At 53.7% G+C, this 16601-nt stretch overlaps 2 protein-coding genes across 3 annotated transcripts; one reads left to right on the top strand and one right to left on the bottom strand.

Annotated features, from left to right (window-relative positions):
- Nucleotides 1–2666: 2666 nt before the first annotated feature.
- FCHSD1 (FCH and double SH3 domains 1) lies at nucleotides 2667–14951 on the top strand. 2 transcript variants are annotated; one of them, XM_055556165.1, is made up of 20 exons: nucleotides 2667–2758; nucleotides 2997–3094; nucleotides 3701–3746; nucleotides 4124–4191; nucleotides 4518–4653; nucleotides 4740–4876; nucleotides 4973–5036; nucleotides 6165–6293; nucleotides 6725–6847; nucleotides 7034–7129; nucleotides 7759–7884; nucleotides 8293–8397; nucleotides 8590–8751; nucleotides 9601–9729; nucleotides 9806–9889; nucleotides 10056–10173; nucleotides 10279–10499; nucleotides 11211–11298; nucleotides 12459–12514; nucleotides 12639–14951. In XM_055556165.1, the coding sequence occupies exons 1-20, from the start codon at nucleotides 2738–2740 to the stop codon at nucleotides 12702–12704; spliced, it is 2073 nt and encodes a 690-aa protein (XP_055412140.1). In that variant the 5' UTR covers nucleotides 2667–2737; the 3' UTR covers nucleotides 12705–14951. The 2 variants fall into 2 exon arrangements, with proteins under 2 accessions (XP_055412140.1, XP_055412129.1); XM_055556154.1 differs by having other exon boundaries at nucleotides 4512–4653.
- On the bottom strand, nucleotides 13421–16055 carry RELL2 (RELT like 2). Its single transcript, XM_055556179.1, has 7 exons — nucleotides 15845–16055; nucleotides 15394–15459; nucleotides 15232–15298; nucleotides 14596–14781; nucleotides 13947–14322; nucleotides 13798–13831; nucleotides 13421–13555 (listed from the first exon to the last, which is right to left on the bottom strand). The coding sequence occupies exons 1-6, from the start codon at nucleotides 16026–16028 to the stop codon at nucleotides 13799–13801; spliced, it is 912 nt and encodes a 303-aa protein (XP_055412154.1). The 5' UTR covers nucleotides 16029–16055; the 3' UTR covers nucleotides 13421–13555; nucleotide 13798.
- Nucleotides 16056–16601: the final 546 nt, after the last annotated feature.

Raw genomic sequence — 16601 nt, 5'->3', positions numbered from 1 at the left:
CTTGGCATGCGGGATCTTAGTTCCCTGACCAGGGATCAAACTGGCATCCCCCTGCAGTGGAAGCATGAAGTCTTAACCACCTGACTGCCAGCGAAGTCCCTGGAAGGCACAAATTTGAATGATCTCCAAGTTTATCCTACCCCATCTTTAACATTCAGAAACTACAGTGAAGCCCTAGAGTGGGAGGTTGATTAGGGTTGGGAGGTGGGTCAAAGAGGAGCCAAAAAGGATGGGTCACTGTTAATAAACCTTGAAACAAAAAGGCTGCCATTCATTCATTCAGTTATTCAACATGTATATACTGAACACCTAATTGGGCCAGGTATTTGGGATATAGTGTGAACAAAAGAGATGGGGTCCTTGCTTTAATGGAGCTTCCACTGTAGAGGGAAAACAGAAGATGCACACACACAATCAGTGCTGTGAAACAACTAAACCGAAGTGATGTGCACTGGGCTGGGTGGAAGGGTTTCTGTGAAGAGCTGAAATGTAAGAATAAGAAGCCAGGCATGTGGAATGCTGGGAGAAGGAGCACTCCAGAAGGAATGGAAAGGCAGTAGGTATGAAGGCTCTGCAATGGGAAGGGACTTGGGATATTGGGGGAAGAGCAAGGAGACTGGAGTGACACCACAGTATGGGCTGAGGGGAAAGATGGGGAGGGACCTGATCGTGCACAGTCTTGTAGGCCATGATTTTATTCTGAAGCAATCGAAGAGTTTTAGGGAAGAGGGATGAAATTTTCTCCTTTTTAAAAAAAGATTGATCACTCAGGCTGTTTTCTGAACAATGGGTTGTTGGGGGGAAGACTGAAAGAGACCAGGTACCAGACCATATGGGAGACTGATAATGGGGGCTTGGACCAGGCTGTTGGTTCTAGAAAATCAGAGAAGTTATTAAGTGGGAGATAGAACATTTAAGACTTCCTGATGGATGGAAATATCAATACCTCAGATCTGCAGATGACACCACCCTTATGGCAGAAAGTGAAGAAGAACTAAAGAGCCCCTTGATGAAAGTGAAAGAGGAGAGTGAAAAAGTTAGCTTAAAACTCAACATTCAGGAAACTAAGATCATGGCATCTGGTCCCATCACTTTATGGCAAATAGATGGGGAAACAATGGAAAGAGTGACAGACTTTATTTTGGGGGGGGTTCCAAAATCACTGCAGATGGTAATTGCAACCATGAAATTAAAAGACACTTCCTCCTTGGAAGAAAAGCTATGACCAACCTAGACAGCATATTAAAAAGCAGACATTACTTTGCCAATAAAGGTCCATCTAGTCAAAGCTATGGTTTTTCCAGTAGTCATGTATGGATGTGACAGCTGGACTATAAAGAAAGTTGAGCGTCGAAGAATTGATGGTTTTGAACTGTGGTGCTGGAGAAGACTCTTGAGAGTCCCTTGGACTGCAAGGAGATCCAACCAGTCCATCCTAAAGGAAATCAGTCCTGAATATTCATTGGAAGGACTGATGCTGAAGCTGAAACTCCAATACTTTGGCCACCTGATGTGAAAAGCTGACTCATTTGAAAAGACCTTGTTGCTGGGAAAGATTGAAGGTAGGAAGAGAAGGGAACAACAGAGGATGAGATAGTTGGATGGCATCACTGACTCAATGGACATGAGTTTGAGTAAGTTTCGGGAGTTGGTGATGGACAGGGAAGCCTGGTGTGCTGTAGTCCATGGGGTCTCAAAGAATCAGACACAACTGAGCAACGAACTGAACTGATGGATGGAATGTGGGGGTAGAAGGGAAGGCACATAGACTCTGGGTTTCTGACTTTCCTCACTGTATGGAGAATGGTTCCATTTAGTATGTTAACTGGGAGAGGTGACTGGGGAAGGATCAGGTGGAAGGAGCTGTTTTAAAAGTTTGAGGTACCTATTTAGATCTCCTGAGGTGATCTTCATGGAGGTGAGCTGTTGGAAATACGAATCCGGAATTTGGGCCACAGATACCTGCCTTTTCCAAGTCGGGTGTGGTGAGGAGGTGTGAGCCACGTAAAGGTGAGAAGGATGAGGAAAGGGTGTGCACATCTCCAGAAGGCAGTGCAGGGGTGGGGTGGAGCAGGGGTGCAGAACCTAAAGGTGATAGAGGCTTTCTAGGCCACAGGTCCCCACGTTCATCTCCCAGCTCATGCCCGCTGGTTGTTTCTTCTCCATTGGCCCAGGATGTACCTGTCTTTTCCTCTGGTACTGGTTCCTTCCTGGCTACAGGCGTCTTTCTCATCCTCGCTTACACGCCGGCTTTTCCAGTTCAGTGGGAATTGGGAAAAGGCCTTGGACCAGCCCTGTTTCCCTCATCAGACGCATCTTCAATGAGGCATCCAGTGATTCAGTTTTCCTGGTCATAGATTGAGTTCCTCGCCGTCCTTCAGCCGTCACGTCAGGATTGGAGATCTGCATATGTAAATGAATGATTAGAAATGATTATGGGCTGAGTCAGCAGCTCCCTACTAGAAATAGAACCCAGGCGTCTTGACACAGAAACCTGAGGTTTCCCCCTACTGTCCAGCGGACGCGGGGTCCACCGGGCGGCGCGGACCCTTTCCGGGGTATTCGCAGCAGTAACGGAGGTTCAGTTTCTCTGCGGCCCCCTCGCGCTCTGCCGCGCAGCAAGTAGACTGACCAGGCGTGGGCGGGGCGAGGGCGGAGCCGGACAGGGGCGGGGCTTGCATGTGGGCGGGGCTTCCTCGAGTTCCGGAGTCGAGTCGCTGCCTGGGCCGGAGCGGAGATGCAGCCGCCGCCCCGAAAAGTGCGCTTGGCCTGGAAACGGGGACTCCTGGCGGGCTGGGGGAGTGATGGGGACCAAGCGGGCACTAGACCCGCCCGGGCGGGGGGGGTCGAAGAGTAGGCAGGGGTCAAAGGCCAACCCAGAAGTAACCGAGGAAACATCCCAGCTCCTCCTTGGCCCCGCCCCCTCACCGCTCCCAGCGCGGAGTGTTTTTCAGGTCCCCGCGCCAGGGGTCTTCATCTTCTTTTTACCCCTACAGGTGAAGCCGGCCCAGGAGGTGAAGCTTCGCTTCCTGGAGCAGCTGAGCATCCTTCAGACCCGGCAGCAGAGAGAGGCAGACCTACTGGAGGATATCAGGTAACCCCTGACCCCCTCCACATACCCCCACTTTCTCTGTCACATGCTCCGCCCCTTCTCCAACATACTACAGCTGTCGGTGTGGGCGGGGGTGAAGAGCTCTCCAACCTGCCCATTCAAGTCCTTCACCTTAGGCCTCTCTCATACCGGATAGGAATTATCCTGCCCACTCCAACACATATAAACACACTGGGACCCTCCCTCAAAGCCCTTCACTCCACACCGCCCCGCCACCCCCACACTGCCCCGCCACCCCCACAATCAAGCTTTGTGCAGAAGCCGCCCCCCCCCCTGCCCCCGCCACCCCAGACCTGTTGGAAGGCTGGCGGACTCTGTACCCAGGCCCCCATGCGTCCTCACCTCCAAGCCCACAGATGGTTCTCCAGGGGTGGGGAAGATACTGCTGAGGCTCTGAGCACTGAGGTGTGGTTGTCCTGTGCTGCGGCTGCCCGAGGTGATCTCAAGGACTCGCTCTTCAGTGTCAGTGTAGTCACTCTAGGCCTGACTCCCCACTCCTTCCTGCCCACGCTGAAGAGAGGATGGAGGGTGGGAGAAATGGACCAAACAGTAACACCACCCCCACCCCACCCTCCCCAATCTCCACAGGTCCTACAGCAAGCAGAGGGCAGCCATTGAACGGGAGTATGGGCAGGTATGGGACTCTTTTCTCTGGACCTTTCCTTTTATTCTGGCCTCTTTTACACCACCAGCAGTGTGGCTCCACACATACTCCTGTTCTGGTCAAGAGCATGTGCCTAGAATCAGGCACGTGTGTGTCAAGTCCCTGCTGTGGTACTATTAAGTTGTGTGACCTTGGATAAGTTACTTAACTTTCTGGGCCTCAATTTCTTTCTCTGTAAAATGGGAATAACAATAATTGTACCTTCACGCAGGGTTCTTGCAAGGATGGAATAAGTTAATGCATGTAAAGCTCTTAGCAAAGTGAGGGGTATTATCATATTCTGGCCCTGTGTTCTCATACATGGGGTCTTTGAAAGGGAATTGGGTCTGTGATGGTTTTCCCACCAGGCACTCCAGAAACTGGCTGGGCCATTCTTGAAGAGGGAAGGACACCGGAGTGGGGAGATGGACAGCAGGTGAGTCCCACAGTGGGGTGGGGTGGGAGGAACTGGGAGCCAAGAAGGAATGAGGCACTCAACCCCAGGAACCTGTGGGGAGGGCACGTGAGCTGTAGGTGGAGCTGATACAGCAGGAGGAGAGCAGCTGACCCAGCAAGGACACTGGATGGCGGTGGAGGGCATGAGGGATCCTTGTGGCTGAGATAATGGGCTGATCGATTGATGGGCTCCCAGACGAGGGGGATGGGAAAGCTGTCTGTCTCCCATGGTGCTGGGAGGGGGGTGTCTCGTGAAGCTTTGGAGTGCTCCCCTCCTTAACACAGTCTTTCTCTGGGGAGAGGCAGGATGGTGTTCGGTGCCTGGCGCTGCCTGCTAGATGCCACCGTGGCTGGGGGCCAAGCCCGGCTCCAGGCATCTGACCGATACCGTGACCTGGCTGGGGGCACGGGGCGGAGTGCTAAGGAGCAGGTGCTTCGGAAGGTATGGTTCAGTGGATGGGGTGAAGGAAGGGCTAACTCAGGGATGGAGGTGGTCTGGATCAGGACTTCCTGTGTCCACGCCCCTAGGGAGCAGAGAACCTCCAGAGGGCACAGGCTGAGGTGCTGCAGTCTGTCCGGGAGCTGAGCCAAAGCCGAAAGCTGTATGGGCAGCGGGAACGTGTGTGGGCCTTGGCCCAGGAGAAGGCGGCTGATGTCCAGGCCAGGTGGGCTGATGGGGAGCTGAGAAGCCTGGGGACAGGGTGTAGAGCCAAGGCACCATGGCTGGGTCTGACCTCCACTCCTTTCCTTTGCCTGCACAGGCTTAACCGAAGTGACCATGGCCTCTTTCACACTCGGACCAGTCTTCAGAAACTCAGCACCAAGGTTCAGAGGATGTGGGCATGAGTGGGGACAGGGAGAGGTGGACAGATTAGTCTAGTGGTTTGGAACCCAGGGGCATAAGTCAGAGGGACTGGGATGAATCCAGGCTACTGTACTTCCTTGGTGCATGACCTTGGTAAACTTGTTCTCTCCGAGACTCATTTTCATCTATAAAATAGACATAGTACCTTTGTTTTTTGTTCCTTTTTTATGCACTTATTGAGGACTTTTATGTACTAGGCATTGTTCGAAACACGGGGGATACAGTGGGGAACACTATCAGTAGAGTTCCTGCTTTCACAGCCTGATTAGGGGGGACAGATAGTAAATAAACAAAGACTCAGAATAAATGAAAAGAAAAGAAGGTCCTTTGATAAAACATAACAGGGGAGTGTAATTTAGAGGGCTGCTACTGCTGCTAAGTCACTTCAGTCGTGTCCAACTCTGTGCGACCCCATAGATGGCAGCCCACCAGGCTTCCCCATCCATGGGATACTCCAGGCAAGAGTACTGGAGAGGGTTGCCATTTCCTCCTCCAGTGCATGAAAGTGAAAAGTGAAAGTGAAGTCGCTCAGTTGTGTCCGACTTGTAGCGACCCTGTGGACTGCAGCCCATCAGGCTGCTCCGTCCATGGGATTTTCCAGGCAAGAGTGCTGAAGTGGGGTGCCATTGCCTTCTCCAATTTAGAGGGAAAGCTTCCTTAAACAGGTGGGCTGAGTGTCAAGAAGGAACCAACTGTGCAAAGATGTAGGAGAAGAACATTCTAGGGAGAGGCAGTGATAAGTGCAAAGGCTCTGAGGTGAGAATAACTTTGTAGGCTCAAGGAACTGAGAGAAGGCCAGTGTGGCTGGAGCACTGTGAGCAGGGGGACGAGCACTGTGGAAAGAGAGAAGGTGCTGGGGCCAGCTCATGTTGGCCCTGGTAGACCATGGTAAGGAGTAGTTGGGGTTTTCTTCTAAATGTATGCAGTTTCCACTAGAGGATTTTGATCAGGAGTTGTGAGTATGTAAAATTTTTAGTATAGTTTGCCAGTTATCTCAATAATGTGAAAATTCTTTCTGGATCTGGGTTGGCCTTGGAAGAACCCCAAGAGTCTAGAGCTCCCAGTTGACACCTATGTTCCTCTCCTAGCTGTCTGCCCAGTCGGCCCAGTACTCCCAGCAGCTGAGAGCAGCCCGCAATGAGTACCTGCTCAACTTGGTGGCCACCAATGCCCACCTTGACCACTACTACCAGGAAGAACTGCCGGCCCTGCTCAAGGCTAGTCTCAGCCTAGATACCCCTGCCTCTCCTCAGGGAGAGCCTCTCCCTGCTTCCCATCACCGACAGGCTGAGTAGGGCGGGGGATCTAGCCTGCTTAGAATGGGCAGAAGAGACATTCCTGGCTTCTGCTTCTAGCTGGCTGCGTGACATTGTGCAGAACACTTAACCCTTCTGAACTCCTGTTTCCTCAACAGGAATAACCCCTGCTCAGACTACTTTATAAGACTAATGGGGCTCAAGGGAGAGAATGAATGTGAAAATGCTTTTTAAACTGTTAAGTGCTATGTACACAAGAGGGTCTGTTTTTAGAGGCAATAAAAATCTCATTCCTTCCCATTTCCCATACCTCACGCCCATCTCCCACCCAAACCTGGACAGAGAGCCCGCTTGGGGGGAGGGTAGCGTCAGCATCTTGGGACTCTCTCCAGGCTCTGGTCAGTGAGCTGTTAGAACACCTGAGGGACCCGCTGACCTCACTGAGCCGCACGGAGCTGGAAGCTGCAGAGATAGCCCTGGAGCATGCTCGCCACGGAAGGCAAGCGACCTCCCAGGTGAGGGCTGTGCCCTATTGGAGCCCTCCAGAGATCCTCTTTTCCCTTCTCTCCCAGTACAGACCACCCCACCACATGTCTGCCCATTTCCTTCTCACCTTGTCCTTCCTCTTCCAAGAAAGGCTGGGGACAGGCTTGGAGAGGGAGCCAGTGAATGGCTGACTTTGATTTTTTCCAATCCCCAAGGTAAGCTGGGAGCAGGATCTGGAGCTTTTTCTTCAGGAACCTGGAGTGTTTTCCCCCACCCCACCTCAGCAGTTTCAGCCAGCAGGGAATGATCAGGTGAGACCTTTGTGCTAGGTGGATCCAGGCCAGTTGTAAAGGGGACTGTGGTTTAGACCTCTCTCCCATTATTCACATCCTAGTATTAACTTTGTTGTTCTTTAGTTGCTCAGTCATGTCTGACTCTTTTGTGACCCCATGGACTGTAGCCCACCAGGCTCCTCTGTCCAGGGGATTTCCCAGGCAAGAATACTGGAGTGGGTTGCCATTTCCTTCTCCAGGGGGTCATCCCAACTCAGGGATCAAACCCACATCTCCTCCTGCATGGATAGGCAGATTCTTTACCACTGAGCCCCCAGAGAAGCCCGTGGAATTTACTTAGACACTGTTAAACCATGGAGAGAGGGTTTCAGAACCCCAGTTCACCTCCTTCCCACCAGGACACAGATTAACACTCTATCCCACCCTTCTCTCTTTTCACTTCACTGTGTTTTTCATTCTCCCTCTTCTCCTCAACCTGGATCCCATTTCCAGGACTGTGTTTGTGTGTCCACACAGAAGCACACCTGTGTCCGCAGTCATAGGTGTGTGCTCCCACCTGTTTGTGGGGAGGAGACAAGGAGGGAACTGCAGGGAGGAGGTGTAAAGGAGCAGCGTCAGGCAGTCCTCACAGCTCCCTATTCATTCAGGTGTGTGTCCTGGAGCTGGAAGGGGGTGCAGGAGGTGTGGCAGGGCAGAGTGGCCTGGAGAAAGAAGTTCAACGCTGGACGAGCCGAGCTGCCCGAGACTATAAGATCCAGCATCATGGACATCGGGTGAGGTGGGGGTGCAGGTGTCGTGGGTGGACAAGAAATGCTGAGAGATGGGGGTCCCAGTCACTGAGGGATGTCATGGGGCTGTAGGCAGGAGGGAAGGGAAGAGTAATTCAAGCTGACAGTGTGGCACAGTAATTAAGAGCATAGTCTTGGGAGCAAGACTCACCTGGACTCAAATCCTGCTCTGTTGCTTTCTAGTTATATAACCCTGAGTAAGAGAGTATTGAGTGACTTCAGCTCTTTGGACCTCAGTTTCCTTGTCATTAAAATGGGGCTAATAATACCACCCACATCCCAGGGAAGATTAAATGACAGAATGCGTGTGAAGCAACTAGCTAACTACCAGGTTGTTCTAAGTTGTGCCCCATGGTATCTCCACCCTCCCCTGTCCTCCACCTTCCCAACCAGGTGCTGCAGCGGCTGGAGCAGAGGCGGCAGCAGGCTCCAGAGCGAGAGGCTCCAGGCATAGAACAGCGGCTGCAGGAAGTAAGGGAGAACATCCGACGGGCCCAGGTGAGGCACCACGCCGGGGGTTTAGGGCCACTGAGATCACACCTCCTCCGGCCTCCTCCACTCCATCTGATGGTGGGGAGACTGCAAGCAGGAGCTTGTAGAGGGTGGACATATCTGGGGAGGCTCCACTCACTTCCCAAAGGCAGACCCAGCCATCACCTGGGTCTTCTTGATCCCTCTTCCCCATGTCAGGTGAGCCAGGTGAAGGGGGCTGCCCGGCTGGCCCTGCTGCAGGGGGCTGGCCTGGATGTGCAGCACTGGCTGAAGCCAGCCATGACCCAGGCCCAGGATGAGGTGGAGCAGGAGCGACGGCTCAGCGAGGCCCGGCTGTCCCAGAGGGACTTCTCTCCCACGGTGAGCTCCCTCCACTCCCTAGCCTTACACACCTGGGAGAGTAAAGAGCCCTAGCGGAAAGCAGACCTTATGAAGCAGGAATCACAGTGGTACGTAACTCAACAGGCTGTTGTGAGGCTTGAATGGAATCACTTACGTTTTTAATTCTTGGCATGGTTTGTAACTGAGAGAGTTCTCAGTTAACTTCTACTGTGAGTATAGAATGGTGGTTATGAACTAAGGTCCTGAGAGCAGGCTTAAGCAGTTTGATACCAGACACTCCATTTACTAGCTGTGTGATCTTGGAAAGTGATTTAAGCTTTCTGAGCATCAATTTCCTCATAAGTAAAATGAGGTTGGTAGTTCCACAAAATAACACAGGGTTATTAAGAAACTTGGCTTCTCTGGTGCCACCAGTGGTAAAGAACCCACCTGCCCATGCAGGAGGTGCAGGAGATATGGGTTGATCCCTGGGTCGGGAAGATCCCCTGGAGTAGGAAATGGCAACCCACTCCATTATTCTTGCCTGAGAAAATTCCATGGACAGAGGAGCCCTGCAGGCTATAGTCTATGGGGTTGCAAAGAGTTGGCACGACTGAGTATGCATGCCATTAAGAAGCTTAAACAAGACAAGGTACATAAGATACATAGCACTGTGCCTGGCACACAGTAAGCGCTCACTACTGTAACTCTGTGATTATCATTAGTGTTTTCCTGCTCTGTGACGACTCCCTGTGATCCAGGGTGAGCGGTTGGGTGGTACTGTCTTGGAGGAGGATCCACAAGGTTAACGGAAGGATGGAGGAGTGGGAGACACAGAGGGTACTTGAGACCAGCCCTCACAGTGATGTCTGTTCTCTGCCCCTACAGGCTGAGGATGCAGAGCTGTCTGACTTTGAGGAATGTGAGGAGACTGGGGAGCTCTTTGAGGAGCCTGCCCCCCCAGCCCTGGCCACCAGGCCCCTTCCCTGCCCTGCCCATGTGGTGTTTGGCTATCAGGTGTGAATGGGGGTAAGGACCTCAGACCAGAGGGCTAGGGGACAACCAGTCCTGAACTCTTCTTTGTGGGGCCCAGGCAGGACGTGAGGACGAGCTGACCATCACAGAGGGCGAGTGGCTGGAGGTCATAGAGGAAGGAGATGCCGACGAATGGGTCAAGGTGGGTAGGGACCTGGGGCTCAGACCTTGGCAAGGGAGCAGTGGGAGGGACTTCTCTGTGGCCCATAAAGACCCAGCCAGAAAAGCTGGAAGCCTGAGTGGAGAAGGGCCAGGGCCATGGACAGCTGAGGCAAGCCCACTTTCTGTTCACATTGCTGGGAGAGCAGGCTCGGAACCAGCACGGTGAGGTAGGCTTTGTCCCTGAGCGCTATCTCAACTTCGCGGACCTCTCCTTCCCTGAGAGCAGCCGTGACAGCGACAACCCTTTGGGGGCAGAGCCCACAGGTAAGAAAGGGACAAGAATTGCTGAGTCGTTGTGGCCCTGGGGTGTCATGGTCCAGGGCACGCTGCCTACCTCCTCCCCTCACCATCTCTCCTGGGCTTCTACAGCATTCCTGGCTCGTGCACTGTACAGCTACACTGGACAGAGCGCCGAGGAGCTGAGCTTCCCTGAGGGGGCGCTCATCCGCCTGCTGCCCCGGGCCCAGGATGGAGTGGATGACGGCTTCTGGAGGGGAGAATTTGGGGGCCATGTTGGGGTCTTCCCCTCCCTGCTGGTGGAGGAGCTACTTGGCCCCCCGGGGCCATCTGAACTCTCAGACCCTGAGCAGGTGAGCCTTCCTTTTCCCTGGGTCTCCAGGGATCTCTGGTTGACCCTCCCATTCACGGAGGTCCCATATTCATCTTAATACCCCATTCCCTGTATAGTGGCTTGGAGTCCCCATCTCCTTTGGCACAGAGGAAAGGGAAAGCAAGGCAGTCTTCATAAGAGTTTGGTTGTCCTGTTTTAGAGCTGGATTTAAGTTCAGATTCCTATTCGATTACTTTAGGCAATGATTAGGTCTCTCTGAGCTTGTTTCTTCACATGCATGTAGAAGGGGGATAATGATATCTTTTCCAGGAGACTAGCTTTCCTGATGTGAGATAATGGAGGTAAAACGTTAGCCCAATGGCCCCTAGGAGGTGCTTTGATATATGGTACCTATTGTTCTAGCAAGATTTTGTCACTAACTAGATCCGTGATTTGGGATAGATGGTTTAATCTGAGTCTCACCTCTGACATACTTCCTTCATGGGGTGGTGGTGAGGAATGAATAAATTTTTAGTGCATGTGAAGTGCCAGCAAAATGCCTGGGACATATTAAGTGTCAATACATATGGGCTGTTGAAATGTGTATCACCTACAACCCTACCCATATACAAGCATTTGGCTGCTTTCTAGCTTGGGAAGTGATGGGGCAGGAACTGAAGATGGGATGGGAGGAATAGCTGGTGAAACCTTCCCACATGCCAGGAATAAGCCTTTGCCCTCTCATTCCCAGATGCTGCCATCCCCTTCCCCTCCCAGCTTCTCCCCTCCTGCACCCACCTCTGCTGTGGATGGATCCCCTGCACCTGTCCTGCCCGGTGGTGAGTAGAAGGAGCTGGGCCCCTGGGAGGGTAAGAGACAGGAAGTCTGGGACTCTTGGATTATACTTGGCCCCTCTGCCTGCCCTCAGGAACCTCCTCCCTCAGGCTCTCTGAGGCTTGATGGTAGAAGAGTTTGGGCTTTGGAGCCAGGCCCATTGGTCAAACTCTGCCCAGACTTCCTAGCATGTGATTTAACCTGTCTGGGCCTTTACAGAGGGAGGAGGAAGGTTCCTCCCTCATTGAGTTTTGACAGTTAAAGAGATGTCTGTAGGGTACCCAGCTTTGTGCTGGGCACATAGCAAGCATGCAATTAGTAACTGTTTCTCATTATTATTAAAATTAGCCAGTTTCTCCCACAGTGTTTTCCCAATACACATCCTTAGTGTTCTTGAATCCTGCAAACATCTGGTTTGCATCATCATTTGCCTCGTCCATCTTTTCCAAAACCATCTCTTCTAAAAGGTATTTCCACTTTCTTCTCTGTACCTCTCTCCCTGACCCTGGAGCCCCTGTTACCATTTTCTGCACCCTACTTCTCCAGCACCCTTAGTTTACTTTGAATCCTTTAGTGATCATTCATTGTGTTTGTTGGTGTTTCATTATTCAGTCGCTGACAGCCATTGGGGTGGGGGTGCTCTGATCCCACCTCCCCTACTCTGGTACCTTTAGTAGGGCTGAATATACAGCAGGTGCCCAGTAAGTGTTGAGGTTGGATGGATTGATGGATGTTATGACCCAGGTTAGTGACTATTTGTTAAATCAGAAAATATTTACAGAGTGCCATGGTCCTAGTAGCTCAGCTGGTAAAGGATCCACCTGCAATGCAGGAACCCTGGTTCGATTCCTGGGTCTGGAAGATTCCCTGGAGAAGGGATAGGCTACCCACTCCAGTATTCTTGGGCTTCCCTGGTGGCTCAACTGGTAAAGAATCTGCCTGCAATGTGGGAGACCTGAGTTCAATCCCTGGGTTGGGAAGATTCCCTGGAGAAGGGAACAGCTGTCCACTCCAGTATTCTGGCCTGGAGAATTCCATGGACTGTATAGCTCATGGGGTCGCAAAGAGTTGGACACAACTGAGTGACTTTCATGGTCCTAAGTGCTGGAGATACAGAAGTGAACAAAATAAAGTCAGAAGGCTGACTTGTGGCTCTTATTTCCAGATCCAGACCTGGACTGCCCTGGGTCCCTGGACATGATGGCACCTCGACTCAGGCCGGTAAGGGCCCCTCCCTTGGAAGAGGGGTCACTCCAATTTGTCCTGTTTTATCTGCAGAGTGGAGGGAATGGATGGGATATCCCCAAGGGAAGCCTCGGGAGCACTGACTGTGTGTTTCCTACAGATGCGTCCACCACCTCCCCCTCCGGCTAAAGCCCCGGATCCTGGCCACCCAGATCCCCTCACCTGAAGCCAGGGGGGAATCTCCATCCCCCAGTGATGCTGCTGCCCCATCTCCGTGCTATCAGACTGCCCCTCCCCATGGTGATCCAAAGCGACACAGTCAAATGCTGGAATCTCCCTGATTTCCATTCTCACCTTCAGGGTTAGACACTACTTCTCTCCCCATTTCTGGGGCTGGAACCCACTCCTTTTTCCCCATGATCTTTCAGCCATCTCTAGGGCTGAAACTACCCCCTTTCTCTTCTGCTACCACCCCATCTCTAGGGTGGTGAACTACCCTGAAATCTCTGGGACTGGAATTTGTTCCTCAAAGTCTTGAGTGGCTCTGGCTTATTTCTGTCTCCACCCTGGTTCTGTGAACCACCCCACTCCAGATGCCAGAGCCACTGGGGTTGGGGCCTGGGACAGGGATAGGCCTGTCAGAAGGAGCTGGAGCCAGTATGTGAAGCAGCTGTAATGGTCTGAGCGGATTTATTGACAGTGAATAAAGGGCACAAAGCCCGAGCCAGGGCCTGGGCCTCTTGTGCCAAGAGGGCAGAGGGCCTAAGGTGCTATTGCTTTAAGGGCCCACCAAGGGCAGGGGCCTGCTCCCAGCCGCCACGCTTTAGCATATGGAGTGAGGTGATGGGGAAGGTGGGTCAGGCGGCCTGTGGGCAGGCAGGGGAAGGGGAAGAGGCTGAGGGCCAGGGATGGGGCTTTTCCCCAGGTCCCCCCAGCCTGAGACTGTGCAACTCCAGGTGGAAGAAGAGTGGGTCCCTCAGCTGGGGGGCAGTGCTGTCCAGAGGAGAGGAGGGGCTTCATGCCCACCCACTCCCTGGCCTGCCAGCTGGTAGTCCGTCAGCACAGTGAAGGAGGCAGCTTGGAGGAAAGGAAGGATGACTGTTGCCTCCTATTCAAGCGGAGCCCCCACTTTTCCCCAGAGGCTGCGGGACCTTTCCTACCCGCTGGAGCACATGGCAACTCCCCACCACCGAACCAAGGAATATATACCAAAGGCTGAGCCTGCGGTTGACCCCGGGGATTCAGGGAACCGATGGGCTGAGGTAGTTTCATATAGAGGTTGGGAGGATGAGATTGACTTGGGGCCCAGGCAGACTCACCTCACACACCCCCTGCTCCCCGTGGTGGGGACACCTGAGAGAGAGGAGGGGTGGACAATGAGAGAACAGGAGGTGAGTCATACCAGTGGCCTCGCAGAGCAGGGGCAGTAAGAGCTCAGCCCATTGCAGCGCTGGCCATGTCTTCATACCTGGTGATCTGAGGTGTCCTGTTTGCTTGGCTGTCCGTTTGCTTCTTTTCTGGCCGGCCCTGGGCTTGGGCCCCTCCCTCCAGCCCCGAGCATCGGCTCTGCAGAGGCTCCAGGATTCCCCTCAAGTGCACGAGGGACTCGGCTGCTGTCCCTGAGTCCTCCATTCTGCATGGGGGTGCTGGCGAGGGCTGGGGGCTGCGGCCTCTCAGGGGGAAGGCTTTCGATGGCAGGCATCCCTGTCCTGGGTTGCCCTCCCCCAGGCCCTTGGCCGCCTCCTGGGTCCTGCCCGCCACCAGACCCCCAGCTCCTGTCCGTGGGAGAGCCATCACGATGCTCATGCAGCCCATAGCGCTTCTCAATGTGCGTTACCCGGAACCTGGGAGGGGAGGGGACACTGGGGCTTAGGGCCACCTCTCAAAGACTGCTTGGCCCTTCCCTCTGGTCAGGGACATCCTGGGTTTGAGAGCCATGTCCTTCTGATCTAAGGCAGGGGAGATGGCCTCAGGTTGTGGGGCACATTGTGCAGCCTGAATCCTGCTGTAGCTCCCAGTCCAGGAAGAGCGAGCCAGGGCCCACCTTTGGAGTCAAATGCCTGAGCACTGGACCCCCACCTCAACCTCCCTGTCGCTGGGGTACTCTATATACCCACCTGCCCACAGAAAACACGGTGGTCTCCCCAGGCCGGGGGCGACTCTTTCCTTCCTTGGAACGTCCCTGACGGACAAGTGGGGGTCTCTTGTTGCGGCTGCAGTGGATGCACGGGGCTGAGGAGCCCAGGTGCACTGTGTGATGATGGGAGGGGGCTCCATCTTGCAGGCTGGAGGTGACATCCACGCTGGACAGTAGGGAGGAAGGGAGCAGGGGGGAACATTCCCTTTTTTCTTCCTGTTCTGTTTGTTCCCGTTCTTTCAGCATGCTCCTTAAACCCCCCCAGATGCCCCACTTTCCCCAGGCTGCACCATTCTTTTATTGTCTTTATCTAATAAACTGAATATGAAGATGTTACTGACCATGTGTTGTTTTCCCTCCCAGGGCTAAAAAGTGGGCAATGTTTAACCCAGGGGAGTGGCATAAGGGATGAAGGTCTAGGCTTGATGACATCTAAAGGACAGATGTGGTTTGGAGGATTCAGGATTTTTACCAAACTTTCTTCTTCCTGTATGTTATTCAGCCTTACTCTCCCTTGTCACCCTAATCATGCAAGGAGACTGGGAGAGGAATGTGCTTGAGGCGAGGATACTCTCCAAGGCAAGCTAAATCATACTGGCCCATGTTTCCAGCTCACCTGGACAGCTGCACTGTCCCTTCTCCTTCACTGTCCCCCAGCATCTCCTTCAGGGCCTCAGCGTTGGCTGAGGGGAGAAGGAAAAGAAGGGGTCAGTGGAGGCAAAGGCAAGGGCAAGAGAAAGTCGAGGAGGTGGGGGACAAGGGGACAACCTACACCCACCTTCATTTTGGATGATGCAGCGAACAATCCTCTCTACTGTGTCCTCATTCATGTCATCGTCCTCAGCTGAAGGATGAAAGAAGTTGGTGAGGCAGCGGGAAATGGATCAACTTTGAAGGTACGTTACCTGGTGGCTTCTGTGGCTTATTGCTTAAGACCTACCCCTTTACCAAACTGCATCATGTTGTACCTTAGCATTTCAAGGGCCAGGGCAGAAAAGAAGGGAAAATCAGTGGGAGTCCAAGACTACTACCAGTGGGTGCTTCCCACCCATGGTGCCTTCTCTAGCCCTGCTTTCAGGGTGGTGGCACCCCACTTGCTGACTCAAGAAAGCATTACTAGGCCTCCTATCTTGGTCGGGATTTAGCCTGGGTCTGTTGGCCAGGAAGTGGTGTGGGGAGATGGGTGAGGGAGGAAGGTGATTGAGCCAGGTTCTAGGCTGTTCACTCACGGGGCTGGAGCTGGGCGTCATCAGGCTCCGAGCCCCTCGAGGTGCGGCAGCGGTAGCCCTTCTTCTTGAGCACGTGGCAGATCATGAAGCCTACAAGGCCCATGAGGAAGAAGACCAGCACAAGCAGGAAGAGCATGTACAGCCCATGTTGGGGCGGTTCCAGGTCAGGCTGTGGTTCCGACATGAGGCCCTGGCGGGTGAGCACGGGCCAGGGCGGCTCCTGGAGTTAGGGGGCTGCAGCTAAGGATGGAGGGAGGGTTAGGAATGCCGTCCTCAGGATTCGAGACAGACAAGCCTCTAAGGTCTGGCCCCACCCCCTACCCAACCAAGGAGCTGTCCATGCCGGGGGTGCTGGTCCGGGCCAGGGGTGTCAGACGGCGGCTGCGCAGACCCTCTTCCACGACCCTGGTCCCGCTTCCCCGACGCTCAGAGCTCCCCCTTTCCAGCTTGTCCTGAGCTTTCGTCCCTCCCAAGGACACTGCAGAGCGAGATGGGACGGAATTCTCAGGCGGCCGGCACAAGGATAGCGCCTGAGTCAGCGTCCACATCTCTTCTGCGCGGGCCTGAGTCAGGCCTCCGTAGCCCCTTCCCCTTCCTGTACTGTCTCACACACACCCCCTCCCGCCTTTCGGGTTCTCCCGTCCTGACCACCTGGCCCACCCGGTACCGGTGGTTTGGTTCTGGCTCCGGCTCCGGCTCCGGTTCCAGGGGCGTCCTAGTCCGGCTCAGGGCCCCCGACGCCCTCCCGGCGCTCATC

Source organism: Bubalus kerabau, chromosome 1 (genome assembly GCF_029407905.1).
Source record: "Bubalus kerabau isolate K-KA32 ecotype Philippines breed swamp buffalo chromosome 1, PCC_UOA_SB_1v2, whole genome shotgun sequence".
NCBI lineage: Eukaryota > Metazoa > Chordata > Mammalia > Artiodactyla > Bovidae > Bubalus > Bubalus kerabau.
Note: the sequence above shows the minus strand (reverse complement) of the source record. Positions and strands in the feature narration are given on the sequence as shown.

What these genes read in the sequence shown, in the direction of transcription:
- FCHSD1 (XM_055556154.1), top strand. Translation starts at nt 2,738, where the DNA reads ATGCAGCCGCCGCCCCGAAAA. An exon ending in AACTGCCGGCCCTGCTCAAG is followed by an intron (nt 6,294 to 6,724) that starts GCTAGTCTCAGC and finishes GACTCTCTCCAG; the next exon opens with GCTCTGGTCAGTGAGCTGTT. An exon ending in TGCACCTGTCCTGCCCGGTG is followed by an intron (nt 11,299 to 12,458) that starts GTGAGTAGAAGG and finishes TCTTATTTCCAG; the next exon opens with ATCCAGACCTGGACTGCCCT.
- RELL2 (XM_055556179.1), bottom strand. Translation starts at nt 16,028, where the DNA reads ATGTCGGAACCACAGCCTGACCTGGAACCGCCCCAACATGGGCTGTAC. An exon ending in CTGCATCATCCAAAATGAAG is followed by an intron (nt 15,299 to 15,393) that starts GTGGGTGTAGGT and finishes TTCTCCCCTCAG; the next exon opens with CCAACGCTGAGGCCCTGAAG. An exon ending in AGGACACCTCAGATCACCAG is followed by an intron (nt 13,832 to 13,946) that starts GTATGAAGACAT and finishes CCTCTCTCTCAG; the next exon opens with GTGTCCCCACCACGGGGAGC.